At 41.6% G+C, this 15,827-nt stretch overlaps 1 protein-coding gene across 4 annotated transcripts in view; it reads right to left on the bottom strand.

The window, feature by feature from the left end:
• Positions 1 to 15,827, bottom strand: part of LOC122808806 (alpha-2-macroglobulin-like) — a 2,637,399-nt gene that overhangs the window by 1,774,518 nt on the left and 847,054 nt on the right. For all 4 annotated transcript variants that reach the window (XM_044079865.1, XM_044079862.1, XM_044079863.1 and 1 more), the window contains exon 12: positions 4,832 to 5,062. In XM_044079865.1, the coding sequence (XP_043935800.1) occupies positions 4,832 to 5,062 (231 nt within the window). The remainder of the gene's footprint in view (positions 1 to 4,831; positions 5,063 to 15,827) is intronic.

The raw sequence follows: 15,827 nt of genomic DNA, 5'->3' as shown, positions 1-15,827 counted from the left end.
CTGCGGACCTCCTCTGCCGTGAAGATGGTGTATTCCATCAATCTTCTCTTCTCTGCCTCTGGGGGAAACTCTCCATGTGTCTCTTTGTAAGATCCCTAAGACTTCTTGAACCACAATTTTCTGTTGCCTCTCTGACCTTTAGGATAAGGCCTCTAAGGAGCCAAAAATGTATGCCCACAGCAGAAAGAATCTTACCTTCCTTCTCACATCTGGATAATGTATCTTTGACTTTGGGACTGAAAAATGAAGTGCCGTCAAACAGTGCATTCACAAATGAGGACTTAAAAGGCTCCACAAAATCACATAGGCGCATTCAGGCATACATCCTCATAGAGATGCCGGAACCCACCACTATACTCATTTCTTCAGCTGCATGCGCGAAAAGCCTCATGGAAGATTTAGCTACAGAATGTAGGGTGGCTAACGGGAAGCTACCTTCTCTCTTGCTCCCTCAGTTACTGCTCCTTCATGGGTAAATGACAGCTCCTTGATCAGATCTCTTTGCAACCTGGTGAAATGAGAAAGATGATTTAGCGATCGCAAGGCAAAGGTCACGGAGGAAAACACTCACTTCCCGCAATTATCCATCTTCCTAGAATCCCTGTTAGAAGGATGAATAGTTGAACTCTCCTCAGAAATTTTTTTATTGTTCACTGCCGCCATGGCTATGACATCTACTGCAACCCCTATTGTTCAGAAGGCCTTACCAGACTGGGAGGCGATTATTTTATTCGGTCTCCAGGGAATGGGTTCAATGGAATCCAGGGTCTCCCATACCCGCTGAGAGAGCAAACCCATGAGCTCATCGGTGGGCGGAGTTGCCCCAGGAGGTAGATGGGCAGCAACCAAAGGCCGCCAGGAACACCAACTTCTCAGGTGAAGGATATGGTAGCCACCTCTCTGTTTCAGGATCTCCAGAATCTCCCCAAAGGAAACATCCTCAGGAGGTGACCATGGGGATCCTTATCCCTCGTTGAAGTCAGTGTCTTCTGTGGTCAGCTCTTCTGTGGAGTCCAAATGCTTCCTCTTGCATAGTCTTTTCCTAGGGACCTCCTCAGTGGGGTAGTCTGGGGAGGTATCGGAAGAAGCAGGGGTACCCAGATGGGTATCCTGGCACCTGAGGTCCCGCTGTACCTGTGGAACATCCTGGTCAGAAGAGGAACGCAGGGTACCTTGATGGGATTGAGGATCTGAGGGGGAGGGTAACCTTCTAGATGCAGTTCCAGCTATAGCCCTCTCTACAGCCCCAAAGGCTGACTGTTCCTAAATGGAAGAGGACTCCTGCTCAGACAAGCCATGCTTTCGGGATGGAGTCCCCTCCAGTCCAGAAGACAGCTTACCAGGGGTAGAAGCCAGAGACGAGCTCACCTATGCCAAAGCCCCAAGGCTTATCAACTGCTCCGAAGACCTGGGAGTCAAGCTCACTTGAGATTCTTGAGGTTCACTGTGGCTTGGGAAACTCTCCAGCTCCAAAAATGCCAAAGAGCTCCTAGCAAAGGTCTGATCCAAGAAAGAGAACATCTTCGGATCTGAACTGAAAGGCACCAGATGTATCGGATCCTATGACTCTAAAACTTGCCCTAAATTTGAAGGAGGAGGAGGAAGAGGTGGAGTAGATGGTGTGGGCTAACCTGGAACAGCATGGGTAGAGGCCAAGGGGGACTTGTGATGCCCTGCACCCAAAAAGTCTTTTGCACCATCCGTTCCACATCTTCTTTAGTAAGGCTCCTGGTTGAATGGGAAGAGGATGCTGATGGGGATTTTGGTCTAGATAAAAATGGAGATGGTACCCTCAATGGAACTGAATCAAATGTCAGGGAGTACCAAGTCCTTGGAAGTGTCAATATTGGCTTGAATGGACTTGTTGTCATATCTGACATCAATGGATCCAATCTATCCTTACTTGATATAATCGGAGCCAAGGAAGCCAGATTCAACCCAGGAGTGATCAGCGCCAAAGGATCTGACTGTGTCAGTGTCCACAGACTTAGAAGAGTTTGAAATTTTAGCTTTTGGCTCAGAAGGATCTGTTGGAGCCAAAGAAGGCCTTTTCTTTCCTCTGTCACCAGATTTTGAGGAAAGGGAAAAAGCAGGGGTCAAGCGACCTGATTAAGTTTTGGTGGAAGATCCAGATTTGGTCTGACTGCCAGAAATAGCCTCCACAAAAGTAGATGGCAGCATGCCACTCAAAATGAGTTTATTTCTTCTCTCAAACAAAGCTTGGTGGTTTTAAAGAATGGCAGATCACACAATCTTCTTGTAAATGAAGGGGTCCAAAACAATAAAACACACAGGGAGTGCGAGTCACTAAAAGGAATGTTATGACTGCACTTTGTGCATTTTTTGAAGCCTGCAGGTTTATCAAAAACACTCACATTGACACATGCACACTAAAGAGCAAAAACAGGGAAAAAAGGAAGGAAAGTTTATATATATATATATATATATATATATATATATATATATGTGTGTATATATATATATATATATATATATATCAAATACAGGTGTAAAAAGAAGCAAGGGGGAACTACTAACAACAGTAATTAAAGAGATACTTTAATGGTAAAAGGGAAGGCCAGTAACCTATAAAAAGCGGTTACTAGTGGGAAAGGGTGAGAGAGAGAGAGACAGAAAATGAAAGTAACCCAATAAAAAATGGTTACAGTTAAAGAAGTGTTTTTTATAACAAGGGGGGAGATAGAACAAGGATAAATACGCTAACAAGATATAGAAATGAGACTACAGAAGGAAATATTATAACAATATGACCTGATAACCCAAGAGGTAGCTGATCGGACCACATCTTCGTGAATGACAAATGAGATCTGGGTAACAGGGACTGATGCATTGTGGGTAAGGGCGGTATCCAAGAGTTTTTTGGCTGCCACGAGCTTAGTAACAGCCAATCCGGACCCACATGTGAGGATGAGATGAAAAATTGACAATATCACATTGTATGTTTCTTCTGGGGTGCATAAACCCTGGAGTTGATTATATAAGTATAGGACTGCATGGGAGTATGTGGGTCTTTTCCAACCAGAGAACATGGGTATCTATTTTCAATTGGATGTGGAATTTAACCAAAAAAGATAGAATATGGACACATTAAACTTTGTCATTTTATACAGTATTGTAATTTATATTCCCAATAAAGATCTATGAATAAGATGCTACATTTGCAACATTATGAACACAAATGCTTTAACTGGAGTCCCACCTCTAGTGTCTAGTGAACACACAGATCAAGACTTTTTTTTACATCTGTTCTTATTGTACAGCTCAAAAAGTCCAAAAATAATTTTTACACCTTGCCTCATAAGTCACCAGTAATCTGCCTGTTTCTACTGAAAGATGAGGTTTACTGAAATGCATTAGGTATAACAAATGAAGAATCAAGTGAAACCAGCACAGAAAGAATATCATTTAAAAGTACTGGCTCTCTCCTAGATTCCTCTTCATAGTCCTACATTTCAAAATCCCGAAACTCAAAATACTGAACAGAATAAATGAAAAAAAGGCTGAAATGTGACAATCATGAACATGCTTATATCTGATTGACACAGACATTATTTTATGCAGCTGGCTAAGGTGACATACACCCATACTTTATATGTACTTATTTTACCTCCAAGGTCTCACAAAGCTAGTGAAAAAGAAACCCCTGTTTTCCAGAGATTAAATATTTCTTTACATCCAACACAGAGTAAACTTGATTTTAGAATAAATAAAGGGGATATGAAATGCAACCTCTAACTGGGATTTGGAGGACACTTGACCTCATCAAAATTATTTTTATTTCAATTCACGTTCAGACATTCAGAATTTTTATATTTCAAGAGTTTCTACTTTCATTCTTTTATTTTTTTCTTCATATTTTTGCTGTTTCAAGATTTTGAAATTATATTATGAAGCACAACCATTTGTTTTTATAACTATCAATGAAATAATCTTTAAAGGTAATAGTTTCACCATCACCCCCCCCCATTAATTGCTCTATACAATTCAGTACATATCCTGAAGCCTTTATTCTGTTGTACAAATACAGTGTTTTTCCTGCCTCATTTATAAATACATGCAAATGTTTTCTATGTTGCTTACACAGGTAAATTTAAATCATAAAGAATACGGTATTTTTCTTTCCAGTTCAAATTTCCCAGGTCACCATTGCAAATGGCCTAGACCACTAGGGTTAACCTAGTCAATAAAATGTAAACAGATATGATAATGATGATAATAATACAGTTCAGACTGTTTCACCTAATAGATCCCTCTCATTGTTACATTTACCATGATCATTCCACAAGTCTTTCTTTTTTGTAGCTCCATGCACAATTTCAGCTCATTAAACGTTCCTTAAATTATTTTCTAAACCTGCTGTTCCTTTTAGCAATTATGGTATAAAGTTATATCAATACTCTGTTTTTCATTACTTTATACTTAGCAAGTTACTGTTAATCTTCCCAATTAAAACTATGTCAGCTAACTAAATTTTAGTCCATACCAATGCTTACTCATACCTACTTAGAGCATGACACACTTCCCTGAAAGAAGAAAGGTGGCAAACTCAACACAGTGGTAAGATTTAGAAACTGAGGGTATTAAAGAGACAGTCTGCCATAACAGAAACAGACCTTTGTATAGGTGAGATGAACAATTTTTTGTTTTGTTTTTGTTTTTGCAAATACTGAAGGGAAGTAAAAGCAGATGTGATTAAGTCTCTCTCCCTGCTGTCCTAATGTGTACATCAAATAAACATTTATTGAAAAATGGAAACACATTAGGTGCTAACACAGGTTCTGTTATCAATCAAGTAGCAAAGTATTCTTACCATGTGATAGAAAATTATTTTCTTGGTGTCACTGCTGAGCTCTTCTTGCAAAAGCTTGAAATTCACGTTGACCTTTACATCAGTATTACAATTTAGCTTTCCTCGTGTAGGTTGTATGTACAAGTAGCTCTTACTTAAAGAGACCATGGGCTGAACATGCTTGTATGCATCTCTGTAAGAAGGAGTCACTATTTCATAACTCCATGGGGTTCTCTCTTTCTTCAAACTTGCCTGCATGCAAATCAAAAGATATAGATATAGTTGTTTGAAAAAGTCTCATAAATTTATTCATCTATTTAAAACATTCAAAGTGTGGTGAAAATGAAATTAATATCTGCAATGGAAAATAAAGAAAAATAAAAGTAATGCAATTATTCAGTGTTTTAAAAAATAAGTAAATCAAACCAAATAGTGGTGTCTTTGCTTTGCAAAACTGATACTATTTGAGAAAATGGTAGTTACTAACTTACCATAATGCTGGATCCTTTCATCCAAGCTTTGAGCTGCTTGTGAGATTTGATCTAGCATTACTAGTGCTCCAGACTTGATCTTCATTAAACTTTTCCCTCCTATAATTCCCCAGTATAATTATTCTCATCAGATCAAGTTTGCTGCTTACCTAGGGATCAGTTAGTTACTCCAGAGGAGAAAGGAACTACTGGAGAAGAGCTTCAAAATGGTCTTTCATATCCTCAGATGGTGGATTGAGGGATGTCACATTTGGTGGAGCAGGATGAAATGATCCTGTGTTATGGTAAGCACATAACTAACGCTTTTTATCTAAACCATCCAATGTGACTAATGGATCAGAATCCCAGTCTACCAAAATCCTGGGTGGTATGAAAACAGGAGACCCTTAAGAATTGTGCCTCAAAATATAATAGCTGACATTTAATGTCAGGCAAAGGTGAGCAACTTAGACAAGGTTACTGAAGCACAAAATTTGCCCCCTAAGGAATTCTTGAAAAAAGCCATCTTCTCTAATTTATTAGGAACAAAGGAAGCAAAAGCTAAGAATCTTTTCTAAATTATTTAGTTTTGGAGAAAGAATCTTAGTTGCCTGTGTATATCTAGTGTATAAAGGGTTTATTCTCTCTCTCTCTCTCTCTCTCTCTCTCTCTGTTTTCTCTCTCTCTCTCTCTCTCTCTCTCTCTCTCTCTCAGAACCATACGAAGTTAATAGTTAGAGTGTCAAGCCATCACAGCTTTCTTGCCATTCAAATGCTCTCTCCTTGTAAGCTTGAATGATCAGCAGTTGACTAGCACTTCTCCAAGGATGAGCAGATAAGTAGTATTCTGTGAATAACCTTCCAAGTTACCTATTTATTTGAGAAAAATTGTATTTTTTATGGAAAAGTTTATATCAACACTGACAGTCACTAAATATTTTTTCAAAAAGTTAATTTTTTTAAGATTTCCTGATTTTGGAAAACTGTTTTAAAATGACTTTTTGTGAAAAAATAAGTATTTTGTGTGGAAAATCATAAACAGAGAATTGAACTAGTGGTTTGAGGGTTGTCACCAAAGTTTTTACCTTAAAACTGTAAATGTCCTATCAGGAGATTTACTGAAGTTTCTGAGCTAAACCATGGACCAGGCTTTGGGATTTCCAGTTCTTCCCTCTCCAGTCCACAAAAAGAAGATGTTCATGGGAATCTTTGGTAGTCAGGCCAGCATCCTCACTGCCTTAGCCACCAATGAGTGACTCTGCTGTGTCCAAATCAGGTACCTCAAACAGCTCATCATCTTCTCTTGATCTTGCTGGTGTTGCTCTTTAAAAAGTCACTAAGGACCATGACTTACATACATCCTCTGCAGCTGATGGGTTGTCCTTATTGGGCAAGGGAGGAAAAAAAGATCTGATGTTGTCAATTTTCATTCTATTTTCAACAACTAGGTTTGGATCTGACACTCAGATCTGACTTGGCCGTTGCTAAAGCACATGGTAACCAAAAACTCTCGAGCTTCTGCCTTACCCAAAATGCAAAACCCCCAGCTACCTCAGATCTTATTTGCCACTTCTAGCTAACAAACATGGTCTACCATCTCTCTCTTGAGCTGTGAGATATTGGATAAGTAAAACTGATATATTCTTCTGCCTTTTCTATATTTTATAATTACTATTCTTCAAAACTTTATTTCCCTGTCTGTCTCTTACTGCTGCTTTACTTCTTCTGTAATTTCCTTTCTTACCTGTGTACATTTATGATACTATCACTAGTATCCTTCCCCTTTTATGACTCTGTTGTAGTCCGTTTTTTACTATTGTTGGTATTCCCCTTCCCTCTTTGTTACTTTATATAAAAAAAAGTTTGTCTGTCATACTTGTATTTCATATTGTTGCTAAATTTCATAGTTTTCTGTTGTTGACTGAGTACATGATGGCGATTAAACCTGCAGGTTTTTAAAAATGTTCCAAGTGTGAGCATAAACCACTAGTTTCAGATGCCCACACTCTTTGTGTATATTGTCTGGGCCCCCTTCATTTGCAAGAGGATTGCTCAGTTTGTCATGGGTTTAATCCTCACACTCTTGTCGAGCAAAAGAAAAAAATTAATATTGAAAGGCCTCATTCCTTTGGCTTTTGGAGAAGCCATATTGGAGACCCCCAAGTCAAAGGCCTCCAAAACATCTTCTCTAAAACTTTCATCTTCCTCATCTGACTCCTCAAAAAACAGATCTCAGAAGGACCTGGTCTCAACCCTGGATCCAAAAAAACTGTGACTACAGGATCTGACTGATTTCAAGGATCTTGCAGACCCTAAACAGACTGATTCGACCTTATCGGAGTCGACCTTTGCATGTCATATCAGAGGAGATTAAAACCCTTGGATCCTACCTTGTTGGGTCCGCCCATGACAAAAATTATGGCGCATTCTATGATTCCAACCACCAGATATTCCCCTTGGCTGGAACCAGTACCTGACAGACTTCCATCACCTTTCTTAGAAAGGCGTAAGACTCACTCCATTTATTTCACTCATTTGTCCAGGAGCCTTACAGAAAAAGATGTGGAGAGAGTTGTGTGGAAGATACTCTTGGCACAGGGGCAGATTGGTTTTCCTTCAGCTCCTACCCCTCTGTGTCAGGAGATTTAGCCTTCTACAAAACACCCTTCACAAATTCCTCCTCTGACATCTTCTGTTGTTTCAGAGTTCCAGGATCCCATTCTAGTCATCCATCCATCAGTCTCAGAGATGAAGACTTCCGTACCTTCAGATTCGAGATCTTCTCTGAGATCTCTGGTCCACTCGGATCCAGACAGCTCTAGGAGTTGAAGTCTGCCCATCTGGTCCAAGCTGCAGCATTCAACTCTGATATTGTTGGAGCCTTCTCTGCTCCTAGGAGCCTCAGCACTGGACAGTTTGGTTCCAGCTTTCACCTCAATGATACTGATATCTGAGTGCAGAAGCTCATCTTTTTGGATCCAAACCTCTCTTATGCTCCATTAGGCTCTGCCTTTGAGGCTGAGAAGAGGGTTTTCTCTGCCTCAGCAGATCTGATGGAACCTTCCCCTTGGATCCTAAACATTCTACAATTATGTCACTGCATCCAGAGCCTCACCATATTCTTCCACAAGGACAACCAGTACCAAAGACCCAGATTCCCTCTCAGGGAATTTTGATTTGCTCTTCCAAAACCTCCTCAATGCATCCCACTGAGGAGGTGCCCAGGAAGAGGATATGCAAGAGGAAACACATAGACTCCCCACAGAAGTCCATCACTGAAGACACAGATTTTGATGAAAGGTGACGGGTCCTTGCCGTTACCTCCTGAAGATGTCTCTTTTGGAGACATCCTAGAAATTCTTAAACAGAGAGGTGGCTGGACCCCCTCCAACCCTATGTCTGAGGAATCCGTTCTCCTGGAGGTATTTGTTACTGGACCCTCTACTTCCTGGGTGACTCTGCCCGCTGATGAGCTCATTGGTATGGTCTCCTGGCAGGTGTGGAAGGAGCCCGACAGCATAGAACCCATACCTTGGAGATCAGACAGAATAATGGAACCACCTATGGACAGACAGTTCTGGGGGAATGGGGTTCCAGTTGATACTATGGTCACTGTGTCTGCCACGAAGAAGGAACTCACTGACAAGAGTTCCACTGTCTATCCCCCCAACAAGGAGTCATGTCTTTGCTTCAGCAACCATCGCTCTTAGGTTGCTGAACTACTTGGCACATTTTATTAGACTTTAGAGAAATTTGACTAAGAAGCTGTCAAATACTCTCTCAGGAGCCATTTCTGAAATGGTTACAGATTCTGTAACTTCTAAGTTGGTCACCCTACAATCCATATCCATTTCTTTTAAGAGGTTGGTTTCCAATATAGCAGAAGGAACCTCAACGGCAGTGGGTTCTAGCATTTCCATGAGGACCTTATGTGATTTTGCAGAGCGGTTTAAGTCCTCTTTCAGTGCTCCCTTTGATGAAACTAATATGTTTGGCCCCAAAATGAGACAAACACTGTCCAGGTATGAGAAAGATGGCAAGACCATGTCTGCCGTGGGTGTACATTTTTTGATGTCCCCAAAGATCCTTTTCCAGGAATCAATAGAGTAGTCGAAAAATGTGGTTCATGAAATCTCAAGGTCCATTCCAAATCACTCATGGAGGAGGTTCCCCCAAAGGCAAGGGCTAAACTCTAACAGACAACAATGCCCATGCTACAGAAATGGCCTGCAGAAACAAGGTTCCAAAAAATCTTTCTTTCTTTGACCAAACCTACCAGTGCTTGTGACAGGAGGCCTGATTTTCCACCTCTAGAGGCAGTTGGGGAGTGATTATCTCTGCACCAGAGAGCCTATAGTACCTTTTTTAGGCAAGGTTCAAATAACAAATTCATCACTGTAACAGGTACAAGCAAGCAAAATCTGTGGGTAATGCTACTCAATGCTAGAAGTCTAAACCTCAAAATGCATTCACTCAAGGCACTCCTTAAAATGGAGAACATTGACATCTGCGCAATGACAGAGACCTGGTTCAAGTCTCCAGAGAGCACCCCTGCATTACCAGGCTATAATTCATAAAACACCTTTCGGACACCTAACCTGGACCAAAACAGTAAAGGCAGAGGTGTGTACATATTCATTAAGGATATCCCCACCTCCAGGCTAGTTGCTCAGCATAATGCATCCGAGATTATCCAAGTGCAACTAACTCTGGGCAAGACCGCAATCCAAATTGTAACTTGCTACAGATCCCCCACCATGCCCCAGGGTTCCCACTCCTCATTTCTTGATACAATGGAAAATATTAGGGTGCAACCCAACACACTAAAATGGGAGATTTCAACTACCCCACCATTAACTTGGAAAACTACTCATGTACCAACTCTCTTGCTCAACATTTTCTGGAATTCATAAATTCCAGTGCCTTGGATCAATTTACCTACAACCCCACAAGGGGCAGCAATATCCTAGACCTGGTCATTACCAACATGGGCAACTGGTGTTCCACACCAGAGGTCAATTCCTCGTTGGTCAGATTCGACCACAAGCTAATTACCCTAGACATCCACATTCCGCCCCCACCCCCCATTAGGGAAACCACCGTAAAAAATTTCTCTAAAGCCAACTTCACGCTTCTTAAGACAGAAGTGTCAAACTTCACGACACCCATGCAGATGGACAACAGAGGTACAACTGCTGAATCCTACACAAATGCACTTTATAAGCACTTACACGAGTGCATGGATCATGCTATCCCTAACAGAACCAAGATGCTATCCTCCAAAAAAAAAAAAAAGAAGCCAATCTGGTGGTCCTCTGCCATAAATAAACTACAACAGAAGAAACTGTTGCAAAAAAGAGTAAAATCCCATGATTGGAGGAACTCCCTGGTGAGCCTCAGTAAGAAGCTGAGATCCCTCATAAAATCCTCCAAAGCTAGTTACAAAAACAAAATTGCCACTGATTCTAAAGACAACCACAAAGCATTCTATAACAAGAATCTCAATGGAAACACTCAGATCTGCTCTGAGTTACAGCACAATGGCACTAAATATACAGAACCAACTGATATTGCCAACATCCTGGCAGATAGGTTCAGTGCTAACTTTACCCCCCTCTCACCCCCTAATGGGCCTATCTCTATACTGGAAGAATGCAAAGTTCCTGTGATCATGGCTGTACAGGTAAAAACCACACTCTCTAAAGCCAAGAACACAGCATCCATGGGACCTGACAACATCCCAGGCTGCATTCTACACGAACTACAGAATGAACTGCACCCCACCAAAGCACCATGCTCAGTCATAGCCTCACCTCAGGCTTTGTGCCCACTGAATGGCGCACAGCGATGGTTATCCCACTCCACAAAGGGGGAGCCACCACAGACCCCAGGAACTACTGCCCCATTAGCTTAATGAGCCTGGTCTGCAAGGCCATGGAACAAGGAATCATGGAATTATAACAAAGACATTGGTAATCTACAAACTCTTGACCCCACCCTGTTCGGGTTTGTAAAAGGCAGATCATGTCTCCTAAACCTGATAGATTTCTTTGAAGCAGTCACCAAAGTCATAGACAAGGGTAAGGTGGTTCACACAGCCTATCTAGATCTCGCCAAAGCTTCTGACACCATCACTAACTCTGGAATTATAGACAAACTCACTAAACTAGGTATAAATCCCTATGTTACAAGATGGGTTGAAAACTGGCTACAAATCCAACTTCAGACCAGTGACAAGTGGAGTACCACAGGGTTCAGTCCTGGGTCCTCTCCTGTTTGGTATCTACTTTTCTGAAGTACAGGCTAACACACAGAAGGTCTTTGGCTAATGAAGTTCACAGATGACTGCAAACTAGGAGCCATAATCGAAACTCCTAACGATGTGGACATCCTACAAAAGGGTTTCACTGAGACAGATGCCTGGTGTCAAAACCGTGGCCTCAAGCTCAATGCCAAAAAGTGTATTGTCATCCCCTTTGGTAAAAACTCTGTACCCATGAGTTACCACATAGGTGGTAGTGTGCTTAACACTGAAAGTGTGATAAGAGACCTTGGGACACAGGTGGACAGTAGTCTCTCCTTTGATAATCACATCACCACAGTAGTCAGGAAATCCTTCTACGTGGCACACCTCATCACAAAAGGTGTCTCATCCAGGAAAAAAGGGGTCATTGCTCCTCTCTACTCATCACTCATTAAACCCATTATAGAGTACAACGCCCCTTTTATAATCTACCTCACAAGACATCTGCAGCAGCTGGAAAGGCCACAGAAGTACCTCACAAAGAAGATTACTGGCCTCAAACAGATGCTCTCCGTAGACCGTCTCAAAAAACTCCAGCTTTACTCCGTCGTATATCGCCTATTCAAGAGGTGATCTCTGCCTAACATACAAAGCTATGTCAAACCCTGAGCTGTTGGACATGCTCCACTTAAAAAATCTGAATTCCTCCGAGCTAAACGCTCTAGGGACCTAAACCTTGTCACCACAATAAACAGAACATGCTGGAGGATAGACTGTTGACCCAGAGACTTCCCATACTCTGGAACAAAATACCCATCTATATCAAAGTTCCTCATTAGCACTCCTCAACAGAAATGCTGATGACTGCATGGGAAATAGGAAATTCAGCCCCGGAGATCACCTCTGTGGCACTGCTCGACAGGGGCACAGGAAAATACTTTTTTTGGGTGGTGAAAGTCAGTGTACCTTTTTGGCTAGGCTTATATACGCCCTTGGGTCAATAGCCTAGTACCTACCTATGAACATATACTTGGGTGTGGAGAATTATTTCCAGAGGCTATATAGTTCCCTTTTCCCTTCCAATTCCAGTTCCAAGAAAAATCCCCAATGTTCCACCGAGTCAGAGGGATCAAGCAGCAATGCAAATACAAGAGCTGCTAGAAAAAAAAAAGAGTCATGCAACAAGTCCCACCAGATGAAACAGGATCTGGAACTTACTCAAGGTTCTTTTTAGTGCCAAGGAAAATGGGGACTGCGGAGCTATTTTGGATGTCACCAATTTAAACAAATCATTTCAGCGAACCAAGTTTCAGATGGTCATTGCACAGTCTGTTCTCCCTTTTCTGGGGAAGGACAACTGGATGTGCTCTATAGACCTTCAGGACACCTATTATCATATAAAAATGAACAGGTGATCCAGACAGTACCTATGCTTCTGGCTGGGAGCCAGTCATTATCAGTTCAGAGTACTGCCCTTTGGGCTCTCCACAGCTTCCAGGGTGTTTAGCAAATGCATGGTAGTAGTTGCAGCTCACTTCAGACTGCAGGGATTCCAGGTGTTTCACTAACTAGATGATTGGCTCATTACTGCTGTGACCAGTCATTAGCTCATATGCGCAAGGGAGAAGGTTCTTCAGACTTGCACTCTTCTGGGGATAACAATAAACTACAAGACATCACAACTACAGCCAACTCAAACAATGGAATTTGTAGGAGCGGTTCTAAACAAATTCTGTCATCGCTTCTCTTCCACCACACAGAGTTCAGACAATAAAGTCACAAGTCAGAATAATTATGATGAGCACTTCGGTTTCAGCCCATCTAGTTCATCAGGCTCTAGACTCAATGGCTACAACAATAACTTTACTTCCACTAGCCAGATTTCACATGAGGATCCTTCAGTGGATGCTAGCTACTCAGTGGTCAATCCTTTATTATACCATGACCCTCCCAAAACGTGCACGCTGATTGGCCAGCGTGCACATTGTAAATCGAGTTATACTAATGGAAAAAGGTCCGTCGCCGGACTTTTTCCATTAGTATAACTCGTTACTTAAAACACTGTCTCGCTATGTTAAATGGGTTTAACATAGCGAGACAGCTTTAAAATAAGCAACGGAGATCTCTGTTGCTTATTTTAAAGCTGTCTCGCTATGCTAAACCCATTTAACATAGCGAGACAGGTTTTAAAAAAAAAGCAACGGAGAAAGCAAGATCTCCGTTGATTTTTACTGTTTCGCTATGTTAAATGGGTTTAACATAGCGAGACAGTTTTAAAATAAGCAACAGACATCTCCGTTGCTTATTTTAAAGCTGTCTCGCTATGTTAAACCCATTTAACATAGCGAAACAGTAAAAAAAAAAAGCAACGGAGATCTTGCTTTCTCCGTTGCTTTTGCTCAACTCTGATGTACCGCGCAGGCACGCAGTACATCAGAACTGCCGCGGATGCCAGACATCTGCAGAAGGGCAGTAAACAGGCATTATACTATGCCATTATTTAAGAAAAGCAATAGTTTATTTTCTTAAATAATGTCATGGTATAATAGCAATAACCCACTTCTGGGTGTGGGTAATGCTGTATTTACCCACGGTTGGCTTTGTTTGGTCCCGAGGGCTTCGCCCTCGGGACCAAACCACGCCAACCGTGGGTAAATCCAGCATTACCCACACTCAGGCATGGGTTATTGCTATATCAACCAATATCTTTTCAGATAAGAATCACCCAGACATGCAAAACAGATTTAGATTGGTGGATGTGATCCGACCAAATACTTCAAGGCCATCCTTTCATTCTCCAACAACCCAATGCCATGGTGACCAAGGATGTTTCCCAGATAGGGTGGGGAGAGGACTTTATCTGGGAAAGACAGTCCAGGGCACCTGGACCCCTGAAGAGGTCAATTTGCACATAAATATCCCAGAGATAAGAGCAGTGCTGTTAGCATTGCAGACATTTAAAGATGCTCCCCCTCTAGGATGAGTGCGATTCAAACAGGCAATATGTCTGTTGTCTGGTGCATTAATACACGAGGGGGAACCAAATCCTACCCATTGTGTTGAGAAGCTCTCGGGGTCTGTCAGTGGGTGATCTCTTCCCACTGCTTTCTGTCAGCAATGCACATTCCAGGGAAATCCAGTGTGTCAGCAGACAAACTGAGCAGGTGCATTCTTCTTCCTCATGAATGTCCCCTCAACAAAACTGTGGCGGACATGATTTTCTGTGAGTGGGGCCAGCCTTGCTGCAACCTCTTTGATTCTCTCCTAAACAAAAACTGCAGCAACTACTTTGCCCTAATTCCCCCACAGAGAAAATCACTGAGGAATGCTCTATTTCACGATTGGCGACCACGGTGTCCTCTACGCTTATCCACCGTTTCCACTGATACCAAAATTTCTACAGAATGCTGCCAGGTCAAAGAGCACAGTAATCATCATTGCACCATTTGAACTCAACAAATTTGATTTCCTTTTCTCTGGCCTCACCGGGTTCAACCATGTGGACCCTAGATCTGACTCTGGACCTGCTGTCTCACCCGACAGGCATGATACATCCAGACATAATAAATCTGAAGCTGACGGCTTGGTTTATCCAGTTGCATTAATAGCCAGACAATCGGTGCTCTCTTCACCTGTTCAACATATACTTTTATCTTCCCATAAACCCTCAACAAGAAAGATATATTCTAGTAAATGGAAAAGGTTTGTTATTTGGAACCAACAACACAATACTGACCCTTTTTCAGCACCTATCAACTACATATTTGACTTTCAAGGGCACCTATTTCTAGACAGTGCTAGTTCTTCAACCATTAAAGCGCAGTCAGTAGCAATTTCTAATTACCACACATGATTCAATGGCTATTTCATAGCTTCTCATAAGTTGAGCAAGGCCTTCTTAAAATGTACTCTTAGCCTAAGGCCTCACTTTAAAGACCCTACTCCTCCATGGGATTAGAATCTGACATTGTAGTCTCTCACTCAATTCCCCTTTGAACCAGCAGCTACATGTGACCTTATGTGCCTTACATGGAGGACAATTTTGTTGCTTGCTATAACTTCTGCAAGAAGAATTTCCAAAAATCCAAGTGTTATCCTCTAAACATCCATGCTTAATTTTCCATAAGGATAGAGTGACCTTACGTACTTATCAGTCCTTTCTGCTGAATGTGGTGCCAGAATCCAGCATTAAACAGGCCATTAATTTACCAGTGTTTTTTCCTAATTTTACTAGCACAGGAGAATATATCTTACATTTACTGGATATTCATAAACAGTTACGCTTCTGCTTACATAGGACTGAC

This window comes from Protopterus annectens, chromosome 8.part0 (genome assembly GCF_019279795.1).
Source record: "Protopterus annectens isolate FY-2018-M chromosome 8.part0, PAN1.0, whole genome shotgun sequence".
Classification (NCBI taxonomy): domain Eukaryota; kingdom Metazoa; phylum Chordata; order Ceratodontiformes; family Protopteridae; genus Protopterus; species Protopterus annectens.
Note: the sequence above shows the minus strand (reverse complement) of the source record. Positions and strands in the feature narration are given on the sequence as shown.